This window comes from Narcine bancroftii, chromosome 4 (assembly GCF_036971445.1).
Source record: "Narcine bancroftii isolate sNarBan1 chromosome 4, sNarBan1.hap1, whole genome shotgun sequence".
In the NCBI taxonomy this organism is placed as follows: Eukaryota; Metazoa; Chordata; class Chondrichthyes; order Torpediniformes; family Narcinidae; genus Narcine; species Narcine bancroftii.
The window spans coordinates 36,336,308-36,352,414 of record NC_091472.1 but is presented as its reverse complement, the minus strand read 5'-3'; the positions used below and the strand labels follow the sequence as shown (position 1 = coordinate 36,352,414).

Genomic DNA, 16,107 nt, shown 5'->3' with positions numbered 1-16,107 from the left:
AGGGAAGAATTTGGGGGGAAAAATGGGGAAATTTCTTAACATAGAGTGGCGGGAGTATGAAACCTGTTGCCAGCTGAAGAGGTGAATGTGAGCTCAATTTTAATGTTTAAGAAAAATTTGTACAGGTACGTGGGTGCATAATGGAGTGATGTGATCCGGAAGCAGGTCAGTGGGACTAGATAGAATAATAGTTTGGCCAGACTACAAAGGCTGAAGGGGCTGTTTTCTGTGCTGTAATGTTCTGAGGTTCCATTTATATTGTACCAGAAGATATTAAAATGCTGTTCAATTTTTGCTAAGTCTTGCAATGACATGTTAAAAAGTGGTCATTGGCAGGAATATGAAGTTAGTACCATAGTAAAAAAAAAAAAGCCAACAAATATTTTTCTGGAATATCTCTTGCTCCTACTATGGTATAAAAATAATTTGGGTTCAACATCGGATCTTTCTCAACTTACTATTTGTATTTCTCTCTTGACAGTGTCCTCACCGCAAAACCCTGCAGTGGATTTGAGTGATTTCAGGGGAAGTCTTATTTTTGGCTTTAAGAGGCAAGTTGATTGTGTGTTGAAAAAGAAAAAAAATAATAGTTCAGTTCATTCTGTGTTGGAATTTATTTGATTGAATAGGTTACATACAAGTTGACTGGCTCCTCACATTAGTAATGAAATATTTTACCAATTACTGCATAATTTGTTCTTTTAGCAGAAAAATAGTTTTGTTTTTATTGAAGTTCCATCTGTGGCTAAATCAACACTGACTGGTGAAATTGTGTTTTAACATATTTACTCAGCAATTACAGGGCCATGCTCCAATGAAGCACAAATGTTATTCTTACATTTAATATTGTTTGGTCAATCATTCAAATATTTGAAATGAATGCAAATGTTTGTAACTTGCAGCATAGCCATGTACCAACTCATTTAGTTTGATTTTCTTTATTTGAAATGTGTCTATTACCAATTATAAATTTGGGATTACGGCCGCATTTTTGTGTTTGATGGAATTGTTGCAGTATTGCTATGCTGCGAAACTGGTATCTAAACCATGTTAGATGACTGTGACAAAGTTTAGTTCTAGTTTAATTGAATGACAAATTGATTTGTTGATAATCTACTTAAAGATTCCAACATCTGGGCCAATATTACTGGTAAAGGAGGTTTGGTGGACTGGATGATGTCACCAAGAAGAGATGCAAGAGGGACTTTGGGCCCTTCCAAGATATTATCTTCCAAGATAATAATTGTAGTTGATCAGAGAAATGGACAGCTGGGCCCACTAAGTTTGACAGCGATATTGGGCAAAAAACAAAGTACTTGGACATGTTAAAGACTGCAGTGAGGTCAAAGAACAATGATGCAATATAGCTCAGTTAGCAGAGCGTTTAGCATCAGCAGCCTGGATTCTAATCTGGCACTATCTGTAAGGAGATTGCACTTTCTTCCTTGAGTTCCTACTGGATGCTCCAGTTTACTCCCACACTCCAAAGATGAACAGCACTTGTAGGTTAATTAGTCACATGGATTTATTTGGGCTCAAGGGCCGAATGGGCCTATTATTCTAGATCTCCAAAAGGAAAATAATTTGCAAAGAAAATAATTGTGGCCTTCAGTGTGGGTATGATTTTTGATTAACTAAAACTGTTTTCTGATAGATGGGCAACCAAGCATATTTTATTGTTTCATACTAGTTATGAGACGAATGAAAATAGTAAAGTGCGTCATTTTGAGGAAATGTATGTTTCATGGGATTACAGAGGAAGGCGGTCCTCCTTGCTCATTCAGACTATATTTTTCACCTAATATAACACTTTGATCATACTTTCTCGTCATTACCCACTTGAACTATTATCCATGTGATAGTCCTCATCTACTCTCATCCCAGCTCACAGTGTAAAGTCCCCATTCAACGGTAGGATCCGAAAAGGATTTTATTTATGATTCAGTGATAACACCCATCTAGAATCGTAGCTTGAAATCATGGTGTTTTGAAGAAACTGTTTGCTTTTTTAAACTTTTAAATAAATCTGTATCTTTTTTGTAAAAACTGTTTTTCAAAGGGACATTCATAGATTCTTTATGTTCTACTGCCCTCTGCAGGACAAAAGATGTTGATATTCTTGCCAAGGTAAGTGGTGATTTAATAATTAAACCAGAGGTATAAGTCTAAACATTATTTTAATTATGTAAGAATATTGAGAGGCATCTTGTGTGTGTGTGTGCAATTTTTTTGCTTTCTAATAGTAAAGCAGAGAAATTCACTGCTTTGCAAAATTGTGCTATTTTTAACCCCCTGGCAAAATTGTTTATTATGTTAAACCTAATATATTGAAGATTACATCAAGTATTACATCATTTTGAAATTTATGATTGTCAGTGTTAGGACGGTTGTGTTTTGTAACAGCATGACACCTCTGAACTTGGAAGAAGTCGTTTTATAATCATGTATTTTTCCTAAAGCAAGATGCAATTGCGCAGACCTCTTTCTGTCCATAATTTTACAGATGAAGTGCTACAATGTGTTGTTTATTGATACCTTTATAAAAATATACCTTGTTATTTAAAGAATACAATTTCAAATACTGTCTGCTTTTGCATTCCACTATCACCTACAATATATGATTATTTTGTTGTTCCAGATAACAGAATTGTTGTACAAAGATGAGCGTTACAGCCAGAATTCTTCAGGACATAGTGGTAGTGTTCCAATTTATTTGATTGTAACTTACCCAAAAATCTGTACTATCTAATGAAGGGTTTGAAAGATTGCAGGAGTAACACTGATTGCTTTTGCTTTTTTGTTGGAAGTGAAAATTTTGGCATGTTTTTGAAAAACCTTTTGCAATATCTTTATTCTTTGAGGGCATTTTTAATTCATAGTAAGTCTCAATGTGTATATATGTAGCCTCATCATTTAAAAAAAATTACATGAGAAATATTGCAGAGAGAAAAAAATGTTTATGCCAGATATTGACATTACACATAGGATCATGAGGGTTTATGTATTCCTACCCCTGCCCCCCATCCCCACCAAGCTTCTAAGTGATGATTTTTGGACTGAGTTGACTGTATCATGTGCCCCCGAGTAATGAGGTCCACAAGCCTCATTGCCCATTTCAGACATTTAAATCTGAGTTCCTGCTTAAGCAATGATTTGTAATGAGTTCATCTGGAATTTCAATTTTTCTTGCAGAAACCATTGGTTATTTTCTTTATAACTTGATTGACAGCATGAGTGACACTGAGGTTCAGGCCAAGGAGGAGGATTTAAGACAATACTTCCATCAGCTGAACAAGAGGGTACACTCTTTTATTCCAGCTGCATGCTCTGTCTGACATGTATCTATTTTACTTAAGAAAATACTATTTTGAGCACCTCAGATCCTTAATGACATAGCTAAAGTTGAAGTAAATTAAATATACTTCCAATTATACAAGTTATAGACACTACTTTAAGTAGTACTTTTTTTCCTTTTAGGATGTTGTAATCCCTGCAAGTATCTACAGAGGAATTCGAAATTTGCTGGATAGCTACCGTGTTCCTGAGTTAATTAAGGTAGTTTTTTTTCTTGTTTAAGCAAATTTTTCTTTCCAGTAATTATTTATCAAATGGTTTTAAGTACTGCCTTGAATGTAATGTATGTCAGTGTGAAGGAGATAGTACCTCCATGGGAAAATGTACCAGAGGACTGAAAACATCACTGACCATACAGGTTAGGTTGACCATTCCTTTTTTTTTGGTCAATTTTATTTTCAATTTGCATCAAACTTAAACATATATTTCTTCATTTTGAACACTACATTACAATAGAAGTGATGCAAAATGATACATAATTTTGTTTTTATCCCCCTCCCCAAAAAGAAAGAAAGCACCAAAGAAAAAGTGTATTTTTTTAAAGATTACTTAAACCAATACATTATAACATATCCAAATACGTAAATCTTACATTTTAAATCAATTCTAAATGTTATATTTTCAATATATCTAATATTAATCATATATCTATTAAGAATCTCATCTCTCTTTCATCATCCAATTTAAATTCTGTATTAAATCAGATTTTTAAGTAAAATAAAACATATTGATTAAATTGATAACATATATTTAATAATAATAGAACTCCCTCGATGCCACAAAGAAATATAGCACCACCCCCCTCCATAATACAAGATGTGACTCACTTCCATAAACGAGCCCTTAAACAGCAGCTGACGGACTCCAGCACCTTTCACCTCCCAAATATTACATCAGAACAAAGTCGCTAATTTACTAGTCCATTGCCCCATTCCAAATAGTTTCTTTTCATTTACTCAGCCTATTAAAAGGCAAAGTTTCCACCAAATCTGATGCCTGTTTATAATCCATAAAAAAAATATTTTTGCCATCTGGTAATACAATCTTCATCGTTGCTGGATAACATAATAAAAACTTACATCCCTTTTCCCAAAAACTTCTCTTGATTTAATTAAACTGTTTCCTCTTAACCAACAGCTGTGTAGTAATATCGGGATAAAAGAACATTTTTGAACCATGATATTCAAGTGGACTTTTCTTTTATTCTTACTTTTTTTTTGCTGCTAAGGTTAGAATCTTTTCCTTGTCTCAGTATTTTGAACACTTAATTACTTTAGAGCGAGGTTTCTCATTTGATTACAGTCGCTGTCTGAGGGCTCTAAGTGCTTTTTCAGTTTCAGTTGGACCTTCAAATTGATTCACCCCCAGAACCTTAGGTATCCATCCTTGGAGAAATTGAATCATGTCATGCTTTTCTTCTCCTTCCTCCAAGCCACAATCTTAATGTTGTTTCTCCTACTAAAATGTTCCATCTTATCAACTTTTTCCAAATTTATCTTCATCTCAACAATTTCTTCCTTAACTTTAGACTTCAAATTTTTCAGTTTCTTCTTTATACGTTTACTCTTTTCATAAACATTCATAATGTTCTGATATTCCTCATTCTGTTGTACTTTCATCCTATTTGTTGATAACTGCTCGTATTTTTATTCATATCATTAACCTCAGATCTTAAATAATCTATTTCTTTCCACATCATTTTGATGTAATCCCACATTTCTCATACCATCTGTTGGAATTTACCATCAGAGTTCTCTATCCTTTTTTATAGCCTTAGTTTATATTTAACTTGTTTAACATCTTCATAGACTGAAGTAGCCTCTCCAAATCTTGTCTGTCCTTGTTCCACAACACTTGCTAATTCACCACTGAAATCATTCATCTCACTCGAACTCGACATTCTGACCTCGCTTAAAGAATCTGTTTTCCTTGGCCCAACGCCATCTTCGACAGCCGGAAGGCTGGTCACACTCGCTGCTACTCCCTGTAACTCAACTCTCTGATGGGCCTTAGTTGTCACTCCAGATCCAGGATTTCTCTGCATCAGAGGCCTCTCTTCATGTCCAGGAACCGCACCTTTATCCGCTCCAGCAACAACAACTCCTTTCTTCAAAGGCATTTTAAAAAGCAAATGGACTATCCTTATCTTCCTTCGTATTTTAATCTCTGTTTACTTTAGCTAAATAATCATTTTTCTTCTATTTTCCAGGAATTTTAGCATCCCACATCCTATGTCCTTCGCATCACATGGACCCCCCCCCCTCCCCCCACCTGCCCAGGTTGACCATTCCTTGATCATTTGCTTAGGTACCTGTTAAAATGTTGGAGTCCATACAATTTGTCTTGACATCTTTGGCCCAAGGAAAATAAAAGTTATTAGAGATTCCTGACTACCATTTGCTGAACTGTAAATGCAGATTATTTGCATGGAGTAATCAGGTTTCTGATACCTCCTGTGCTGAATAATAACTTGTGTACAATTGCTTTTTAAACTCTCCTTTAAAGAAAGTGCAGCCAAAAAGCGACGCCATCTTCGAAAGGAAGCAGGAAATTGATAATAGAAGGGATAATGGGAAGGAATATTCACTTTCTACATCTTGTTCACTTTGTCATTGCCTGTGCTATCAGGCAGAGTTGGTTTCTGCAATTTTTAGTCCTGTTGAGAAAATTGAGGTTTATGTACTTGACGTGGGTCTATCCCTGAAAAGCACTTTGCTGATATAAATAATGTAAAAGTGTCCTTTTGTACACAGAACAAATCTGGCCTAGTACACTGACACTTACATTTCAGTTCAACCCAACCTGACAGCCGAAAGTTATTAACCCATCTGAACTAATGCCTATGTCTCCATACATTTATAAAATGTTTGTGTGGAAGATCAGCCTTGTAATTAGGGCTGACAAAGTCACATCTCTATTCTTTGATGAGGGATAAAAGAATCTTCCAACTCCCCCCCCCCCCCCCACTCACGATAATGCGCTTACTTTGCATTAAATAGCATTTTGACCAGGTCTGAGTATGCCAATATCACATAAGCAAGTAGTCCACTCACTTTGACTATGGTTGGTGATTCATGGTGGTCGTTTGGTTCTTCACCAGAATGCATTCAGATTTGACTTTCCAGATTAGCGAACAGACGCCTTGTTCGTGTTTTCTACTGTGTCCTTAGAAAGGAAGGGCTCAGAAAATGAAATAAGACTGAAAAGTTTGTTAATTTAATTAAGAGGTGACTTGCATCAATCTTGATTAGTACAGCTTTTGGGAGTAGGGCCAAGTGGAGTTGAGGTTGAACAAAAAAATGAGCAATTAGAATAATTCAGTGGGTAAGGCAGCATCCATGGATAGAAATGGTCAGTCAACATTTGATCTAGATTAAAAAGAATTCTGTTGATATTGTGATTCCATTAGCATTCTATTGGAGATAATATATTTGCACATTTCAGAAAAAAAATGTCTGATAATTTGAAACTAAATTTTGGGATGTATTTATAAAAATGTTGCACTGCTTTCTATTCTCACAACAGAAACTGAATTAAAGTAACAACTACACATTTTATAAATCTCAAAATTGTTCTATTTCAGGATGTTATTATATTGGTGGATGAGCAGGATAAGCTGACCAATGCTGACCTCCCAAAAGTGAGTTGTAACTTTAGCATGTATTAATTATAGTGATGAATTGTATTGAGATTGGAAATGGTGAAAAAGAATTCAATAGTTACCTATTAATGATCAGTTTTATTCATTTTATCAAAAATTATATACTTCTGAGGGAAAACAGGACACTGGTTCTTTCAAATCTTATTTATCTAAATTAAACTTACCTGTTTTAGGGGAGGATGAGGTTAAAGAATTGGAAGCTTCATTTACGGATTTTGAGATTAAAGAGGCTATACAAGAGATGCCAAATGGAAAGTCGCCAGGAGATGATGGATTTTCTGTTGAATTTTATAAAGTATTCTATGAAGATTTATCCTCTGTATTTGGAGATGTGTTGCAGCAAGTAAAAGAGGAGCAGTTGTTACCGGAATCTTGTTCAAGTGCTATAATTACTGCGATTCCTAAGAAAGATAGGGATCCATTGAAAGTATCTTTGTATAGACCTATTTCTTTATTAAATGTAGATTATAAAATTATAGCTAAGGTGTTAGCGAATAGATTTGCCAAATATTTACCTCAGTTGATACATTTTGATTAAGCAGGTTTTATTAAAAATAGAAATGCATCTGATAATATTCTTAGATTGATAACATTAGTCAATGCATTTAGACAGCAACCAACCATCCAATGGTGGTTGCGCTGGATGCAGAAAAAGTCTTTGATAGGGTCAAATGGAATTTTTTGTTTAAGGTGTTAGAGAAGTTTAATTTTGGCCCTTATTTTATAGGCTGGGTTAAGGCCTTATATACAAACCCAACTGCTCGGGTGGTGACACATGGTCAAATTTCTTTACTATTTAACTTAACGCATTCGACTCGACAAGGTTGTCCATTGTCACCAGCCTTATTTGCATTGGCTATTGAACCTTTAGCTCAGACAATAAGACAGAATGTTAAGATTAAAGGAATGAAAATTGTGGAGGATGAATACAAGATTAATTTATTTGCGGACGATGTTCTGGTATATTTGACAGAACCGGAACAGTCTTTGAAATATTTACAAGATTGTTTGTTAAAATTTGGAGAGTTATCTGGATATAAAGTAAATTGGGATAAGAGTGAAATATTGCCAGTTGGGGATGGAGATTATTCAGAATATAAAAGTATTGAAAAGAGATTGGAAATTGAACTTTAAAAAGATGCTCTGTTGAAGATCAGTCAGCTCTAATTAGCTCATACCTGACTGTCCAAGTACGCTACCTTGGAAAGCCACTGAGTGACTTATTCATGCCCGGACTTTGATGCAGTATTTTTTGGTTTGTATTCAGTTAAATTTTAATTTCTATTTTTGAATGCAATTTCATAATCCTTCACCTCTTCCTGCCAACTTGGCTGAAACTTGTCAAATTGATTGCCCAGGTGAAAGTTAATCACATTTAACATTTCATTTCTTGGCTAGAAAATTGAAAATACACTGATGTTTTTAGAGAGTGCAGGTTATCACTTTGGATGCTTTCTGTAAATAGTTTCAAATGTTTTTTTTCTTGTAAGCTAGCTGATGGATGCCTTTACTTTGTGAAAATGTGAATAAATTGCATAAAGACAAAGAGCAAAGTACAAATGTGAGAGTAGTACAGGGGTGATGCATTTTCTCTTAAAAATTGTATAAATTCATAATTCAGATAATTTAATCTGTAATGTTTCAAAGGGCTCTATTTTTCCATTCTTGGAGAATCTAATGTGCATGATTTTGGTTTGTCAGGGGGCTGAAGCTAAAATTGTTGCCTTGGAAACAAAATTGGCAGAGCTAAAAATGGAGAACCAATCTATTGGAGACACATTGAAACAATTGATCCTATTGCTTTGTGGGATGGAGGTAATGTAAGCAATTTTTAATCTAATGCAAAATGAAAACAATATGCAAAAATCTATCTTTAATGAATAGTCAGATCTCAGAAAATAATTAAAACAAAATTTTGAATGTCAAAAACTTGCAAACAATGAAAGCTACATAGGATTTTAGAAACCAATTATCAGACAATATTTTGTAGCTTTCAATAATTGCAGCATTTTGTCAAATGTTTATGGTTTGTTGGATATTCACAGTGCAAAAGAGCAATTTCAGTTTTTGGTTGATCTGAGAAATACTCTTGTGTTTTACTTTAGGCTCTTTGGATGATTTCATTTTCTCTTCCAACCCTTCCCAAATCAGGATGAAATTGTGTGTGAGAGAAAATAAGTTACAAGAAAATGGGCTTATTTGGGATTGCTCTGAGAACCAGCATTAACTTTGTGATCGAGAGTGGTTTTTGATCGTTCTCTCCAAACTTTTTATTAAATTTACATGCTTGATTTTGGGTATGTTGATTTCTTGAATGCTGCTGTCCTCCACTCTCCTCCCTTGTGCTAAAATTTCATATCAGTATATTTAATTGTTAGTCTTGATTCACTCATATACATAATTTATTCATTCTATTTGAATCAATAAATTTGTTTCTTATTACAATAAAACCTCTGGTATCTTAATACCTATCAGGATTGATAAATGTATTTCTGGTTGCTTGAGACTTACTCTTACAATTCCTAACTAATATCTGCATTAAGATTTTTTTCTTTGGCTTGGCTTCGCGGATGAAGATTTATGGAGGGGGTAAATGTCCACGTCAGCTGCAGGCTCGTTTGTGGCTGACAAGTCCGATGCGGGTCAGGCAGACACGGTTGCAGCGGTTGCAGGGGAAAATTGGTGGGTTGGGGTTGGGTGTTGGGTTTTTCCTCCTTTGTCTTTTGTCAGTGAGGTGGGCTCTGCGGTCTTCTTCAAAGGAGGTTGCTGCCCGCCGAACTGTGAGGCACCAAGATGCACGGTTTGAGGCGATATCAGCCCACTGGCGGTGGTCAATGTGGCAGGCACCAAGAGATTTCTTTAGGCATTAAGATAAAAATCGTTTAAATGATAAAAATACTATACCGAACATAACACTGAATGTACTTCAGTCACATGAATATATGAAGCTTAAAAGATTTTACTTTATTTAACCGTTACTAGATCTGCAGGTCGCTCCCTCCCCCTCCACCTCCACGGAGCCTCCTGAAAGATGAACAATAACATTATAGATAATTAATTCACCACCCCCCCCCCCTCAAAGTTTACAGATAAAGCCTCTGACCAGGTGACTCTTACTAAGCAGAGACAGGGAGACACTTTAAGAGGGTCACCCCCCTACAGCGAGCAGCATCAACCAACTTTTCATCTGAGGCAGCGCCATTGCTGCTTCACACAACTTTATTCAAACAGCTGCTATGAACAAATTACGACCAAGGCTCTCTGCTGGCTGAATATTTGCTCTCACCTGCACCAAAGGTTTACGTTACTTAGAGAACATTTACTTTTACAATTTTAAATGCATACTTTTATCCTTATTTTAATTTTTTAAATATATTTTCCTTTTTTTTTTGCCAGTGCTTGAATTCCAAATACCAGGGAGTTTTACTGGACATCAACCCAAGCACTCTCATTCGGATTCCTTTGGTTTTGCAACTTGTCCTTTATTTTTATCATTTTTGACAACATTATTTAATCCACAGGTTTAACAGATTAGAAACTTATAAATAGGACTTTTTGCTCATTGACGAGGCAAATGGCTTTGACCAGTCAACACTAATTTTAAGTAACTATGTAAAATCTAATTTGTGCATGTATCCTTGAAGACCTGAAATGATCTTAAGCCTCTTTTACAAATCTGGTGAACAGTTAAATGTGCAGCGATAATCTTTCAAATGACTTTGTGTTGTGATAAATTTAGCTGCTCTCTACTTTCTGATTAATTAATGGTTTTGTTCAATATCCAGCACCTCTGTCATTTATCCTAGCTTTTCTATGAGTGTCCATTGTAGTTTTTCAAGAATTTTCAATTTTTTAGCATGTTTAATTTACAAAATATTTTTATTCAGACACAATGCATTTGGCTTTTTTCTGCTTGTGAATAATTTTAAACATTCATTTATTATTCAAAGTATGAACAAGTGCTCTCTCAAATCCTATTTAGAAAGACAAATTAAATTCTTGTTCTAAATGAATCAAAAAAAATTTCTATCTTAAAATGTCAAACACACAAGTCTGCAGATGCTATGATTGTAGTGAAAACACAGAAATGCTGGAGGAACTCGGCAGGTCTCGTAGCGTCCTTAGGAGGTAAAGAGATAGAAGTGATGTTTTTAGCCTGAGCTGCTCTTCAAGGGGTGAGTAGGCAGCTGAATTAAAAGACTGGGGAGAAGCTCAGATGAAAGGACTAAAGGTGATAATTGGACATGGATAAGATAAGATGGAATGATGAGAATTGATGGCAGAAGGGGTAGATCTCTGAATGTAATAAAATAGAAATGTAATATTACATGAAATTTCCTTTAGTCTACCATAACACGCACAACAATTTGTGATTAGCATTTACTGGTGGCTCTTACCATCAGAGAAAGAGAAGCAAAAGAGAGTACCTTTCCTTTCACACCCCCCCCACCACCAAGTCGCCGAGTGTCCATGGATTCACCTCTGCTGCTGCACAGGACTCCAATTCAATTCTCTGACATGATGAGGAAGACTTCAGTGCCCAGACCCCTTAAGGAGTCCTTCTTGCCCTTTGTATCCTCTCAAATCCCGGATACAAATCCTGGTTCTCGCGAGCCAGTTGCCTGCGTGCGTTTCTTGCCTGCAAGTCACCAACAGCTTGCTGCCAGTGTGTGTCTGTAAGCCGCAGAGCCCTTCGCTGGTCAGCCATTGGGGTAACATTCCCTGGGCCAATCTCCACTGCTCATCCTTCTCAAGAGGGATGTTCTCCTCATTACTCATGCCCTGCTCCAGTCCATTGCCATGTGCCGCCATCTTGGGTCCAGACCCAGTGGTTGTAGGATTTTAAATCTAACACCGTCTGCTCCTTTAACAGGCCGTTTAAAAACCTGCATGGAACTGTCAGCATTAGAGCTGAGCAGTAAGACCACATGAAGAAATGTTGTGTCTCCTCACCCCACTCTCCCCAGATCTGCAGCAATGCTACAATAACAGAAGCTCTGCCTTTTGGAGGGTACCCACCAATCGGATGGCACTTCAGTTTCAACCCTGCTTCCTGTCAATCAACCAATGCTCTGCCCATGTTAGTATGTTTCCTTTTGTTTCCCTGTCCTCCGACCTCAACTTAATTGACAGCTTTCTTTTCATGCACTATCCCATTACAGCCTAATTATTTTGTAAGCACTCAGTATCTGATTAATCAATGGTTCTGGTGGCTCAAAATTTTTTTTAATGTTACCAGGCAGTGATTTTCATAGAACAATGCAAGCATGGTAACCTCACAAATTCTAGAACATGAAACCTCACATTATTCACAGGTGATCCTATAATTTGAGTATAATTACCGTCAATTACCTATTGATCTTAGTTGACTGTAATATCTTTCAAAATGTGTTTACTGAGCATCAAAAATAACTTCTACACATCATACTGATGTACATCGTGCTCCTATTTTCATTTTTCTAACAGAAAAACCAACACCAATATTCACATACACCCTCAGTTAATTTCCTGTAATCTCTTTTAAGATTCAAACATCTATCATAGAAATTGCTGATAATTTCAAGAGGGAAAGCTTGTGACTAGCTGGGGTTTCTCCAAACTTCAATTTTAATTTATTTTACATTTTTCCTATCTGTGTTTCATTTTAACTTCATATTTTAAAATTTAGACGTATAGCACGGTAAAAAGGCCCTTTCAACCCACAAGCTCATGCCTCCCAATTACTCTGGATTGACCTACACCCCCAGTAAGTTTTGAAGAATGGGAGGAAACAGGAGCCCGTGCAGATGTGGGGGGAACGTACAAATTCCTTACAGACAGCACAGCATTCCTGTCCCGATCTCTGACGCTGTAATACCATTGCGCTAATCACTACTCTACCCATACCACCCTATCTACCTACAAGTTCAAAACATTTCTCTAGAAAGTGGCTTCATCTAACCAAGGTTTTAGTGTTCTTTAACCCCACCCATGACATCTCTGGCCATGAGTGAGCTAGCATTAATTCTGTTCTTGTGCTGTTGAGAGTTGGATGTCACCACAGTTGACAGTTGATTTTTAAGATTCATGTCCTAATACAGATGCTGAAACTGTAGATGCTTGTGTGCAGGCTTGTGGTATAATGTTGAGAATTTTCCAGAGATGTTCGTGGAAACTGTTCCAGACTTTTAATATGATGTTCTTAAGCACCCCAAATTCTACATCCACATACAAGGATAAGAATGGCAACTGGTGTTAGAGCAAATTTAAACTCATTGTCATTGATTTACCACAGCAAAGCAATTTAATTTTTATAACCCCGTTGCTGGTTTTGCATTTTTCAAATTTTTTTGATGACAGTTGAAGAGGGGTAACATCTTTTTGTTCCATAATCTGTAACTGAAATAGTTGTATTAGTGGAAATGAAGGTGGATAGAAGTCAAATGCAGTCCGAAAATGTATTCTATTATGGACTTCATGGAAATAAATTAAATGTTGTTATTTCTTGCATTACTTTTGAGCCGCACAATTGTTGAAATATTTTGACTTTTTTAATTACAAGATATTTTACAGCATTAATCCAAATCTGACTTATCTTTAGCCTGTATCCAATTAAAGCAATAGACCTGCTTGTGAATCAGCAGATGATTGCTGCCTGAAAAACTAACACCTGCTGGAGGATGAACGGTGCAGAAACAAACTGTTCTGCCTGAGTAACTTGGCATCATGTTGATAGAAATGTGTAGTCATTGTATTACCCTTTTGTTGAAAAGTGTAAGTGTCTGTTTTCAAGGAGTTTTAACTGCTGCTTTTTGGCATTTTTTTACATCAGATGCACTCTGTATCGGGTGGTTCTCATTTTAAATACTTCAGATCGCTCACAGAGCTCAAAATTATTTTCAAACACTTTTGTTTGGAATAAATCCTGCTTTTGTTCGGCATATTAATTTCTCAGAATTAAAATCTTAATACGTGCCCTCCAAATACTCGTTTTTAAAAAAAAAAAGCAGAATAAATGTATTTCAGGAGAATTTCAGTCTTCATGAGGAAAGTATAGCTGAAGATGATGTAATCACAGTTGAAAAATAAACCATTTCCAGACCTTCGTCTTTTTATGATCTTTTGGTCTTATTTCCATCTTCACAATTCTCATCTCATTTGGACACTGTTGCTTGTGCTCACACATTGTTGATTTGTATTTTGTAACCTGCTTGGACGTGCTAGAACGCTGGGAAAGACCGTGAGGGAGGAATGTGGAGTAATTAGCAGCAAATCATTGCGAGCATATTACTTTTGCAGGTTGAACCCTCTGTCCTCCTTGCCCACATCGTATCATTCATGGTTATCAGTGATTGTTGCCAGGATGCTCCAAAGGACTAAGTGTGGAGGACTTAATCAAGATCATATTTTGTTCCTATTAAACAAGACTTTCACATTCAGGTTATGAAGCAGTTTCAGCTCCAGGATCCCCAATTCCAAACCCAAGAATCTTGAAAGCGGTTATAGTTTCCCATTGCTGCTCTGGCTAAAATATATTTCAATGCAGAAATGCTCCCCTGCTATATTTAAATAATACATATGAATGGGTGTATTCTGGTTCTTTGGTTCAGGGTAGATTTTTTCTTCACCTTCCTTTTCTCTGAAGTCACCATCTTGTACTTTGCTGAGTAACGTCTGATGATGATTGCTTGGAGTTGTGTGGATGACTGTCTGCATTTAATTTTTCTTTAAACCCCGCTCCCTCTCTGTGAAAGATCTATGAATTTTGATGGCGAGTATTGCCTGGATTATCATAAATTGCATCTCTGAGATTTGTATATATTTGTTATGGTCACATCTCTCAATATACAGTGAACATCTATCTCCCTTCTGCACGCTACTTAAAGGCAAGCAAAGAGTTGATCTGTTTGCCACCATTTTGGGGGGGGGAAAAGGAGAAAATGAAAGGAAAAAAAAAGTCACTCCAGAGTTGAATTAAATTTTCCCATGATTGTGTTTATAACTGAATGAAGGCATCGATAATAGAAATTAATCTCTGTCCAAAATTAATTTGGAATGATATTTTCTTTTTCTCTCTCCGTACTACACATAAGCTGAAGTGGGAAGAAGTGATGAAAATATAATCAACTTAGAATTGCTTTCAATCTTAAAAAATGTGTTGATGCAAGTTATCAATAGTTGTTTCATTGTTGTACTTTACATTCTCTGGCTCTCCATTTCTTCTCAATAATAATTATTATCATTTGTTTTGCCAGCAACATTTTAGTTGTAAAGATGTGCAAGCACACCTTTTGTAATCATTGAATGTACTGAATAGAAAGTAAAACTGCAGCAACAACTGCATGGGAAAAAGTCTCAGCTTTGTATTTATATAGATCTCTTCAGCAGAGTTTTTTTCCCCCTTCTCTCTTTAGAATATGCAGAAAGCTCTTGAAGTCAAAGCTCAGTATGAATCGGACATGGCTATCGGTGGCTATGCTGCACTAATAAATGTTTGCTGTCGGCACGATAATGCAGAAGAGGCACTGAACCTGAAACAAGAAGTGTAAGTACATTTAGTGCTGAAATATGTCAAATTAATTTCTGCTGATATTCAGACCTTCTTACATTAAACAAGTAGTAATATTTCAACCACCTTCATAAAATCTTAATCAGATCAGAGGCTGTAGTTAAATTAAAAGTGAGAGGTGCTATACATTGATTCTTATATATTGTGAAGTTAGACATTTCATTACTAGAATATATAGAATTACTAAATATAATTGCTTGCATAAAAACTAATTTGTTTTATTTCTGAAATTTAAGGGACCGTAAAGATTCCTCAGCTAGTCTTGATACAAATAAGTACTTGGCACTTGTGAGAGTTCTAGCCAAGCATGGTAAAATAGAAGGTAAGCTATCTGCTTCTGGTGAAGGAGGAAGTCTGAGTAAGAATTTACTTCTTAAAAATAGTCACACTGATTCATTTAGCATTTCTGAAAAATAATGAGAGTTTAATTTTAGTACTGTATGTCATGTCTTTGGTGGATATATGAAAACACCATATTATTTCCACATAACAGCATCCACAATTGCTGAACATATTGGCCATTACAGTAGGTACACTGATTTGG

The 16,107-nt window shown here is 35.9% G+C and overlaps 1 protein-coding gene across 2 annotated transcripts in view; it reads left to right on the top strand.

Annotated features, from left to right (window-relative positions):
- Window positions 1–16,107, top strand: part of lrpprc (leucine-rich pentatricopeptide repeat containing) — a 162,708-nt gene that overhangs the window by 86,983 nt on the left and 59,618 nt on the right. For both annotated transcript variants that reach the window (XM_069931064.1, XM_069931065.1), the window contains 9 exons: window positions 482–551; window positions 2,100–2,127; window positions 2,639–2,696; window positions 3,193–3,299; window positions 3,478–3,555; window positions 6,938–6,994; window positions 8,717–8,830; window positions 15,409–15,539; window positions 15,800–15,885. In XM_069931064.1, the coding sequence (XP_069787165.1) occupies window positions 482–551; window positions 2,100–2,127; window positions 2,639–2,696; window positions 3,193–3,299; window positions 3,478–3,555; window positions 6,938–6,994; window positions 8,717–8,830; window positions 15,409–15,539; window positions 15,800–15,885 (729 nt within the window). The remainder of the gene's footprint in view (window positions 1–481; window positions 552–2,099; window positions 2,128–2,638; window positions 2,697–3,192; window positions 3,300–3,477; window positions 3,556–6,937; window positions 6,995–8,716; window positions 8,831–15,408; window positions 15,540–15,799; window positions 15,886–16,107) is intronic.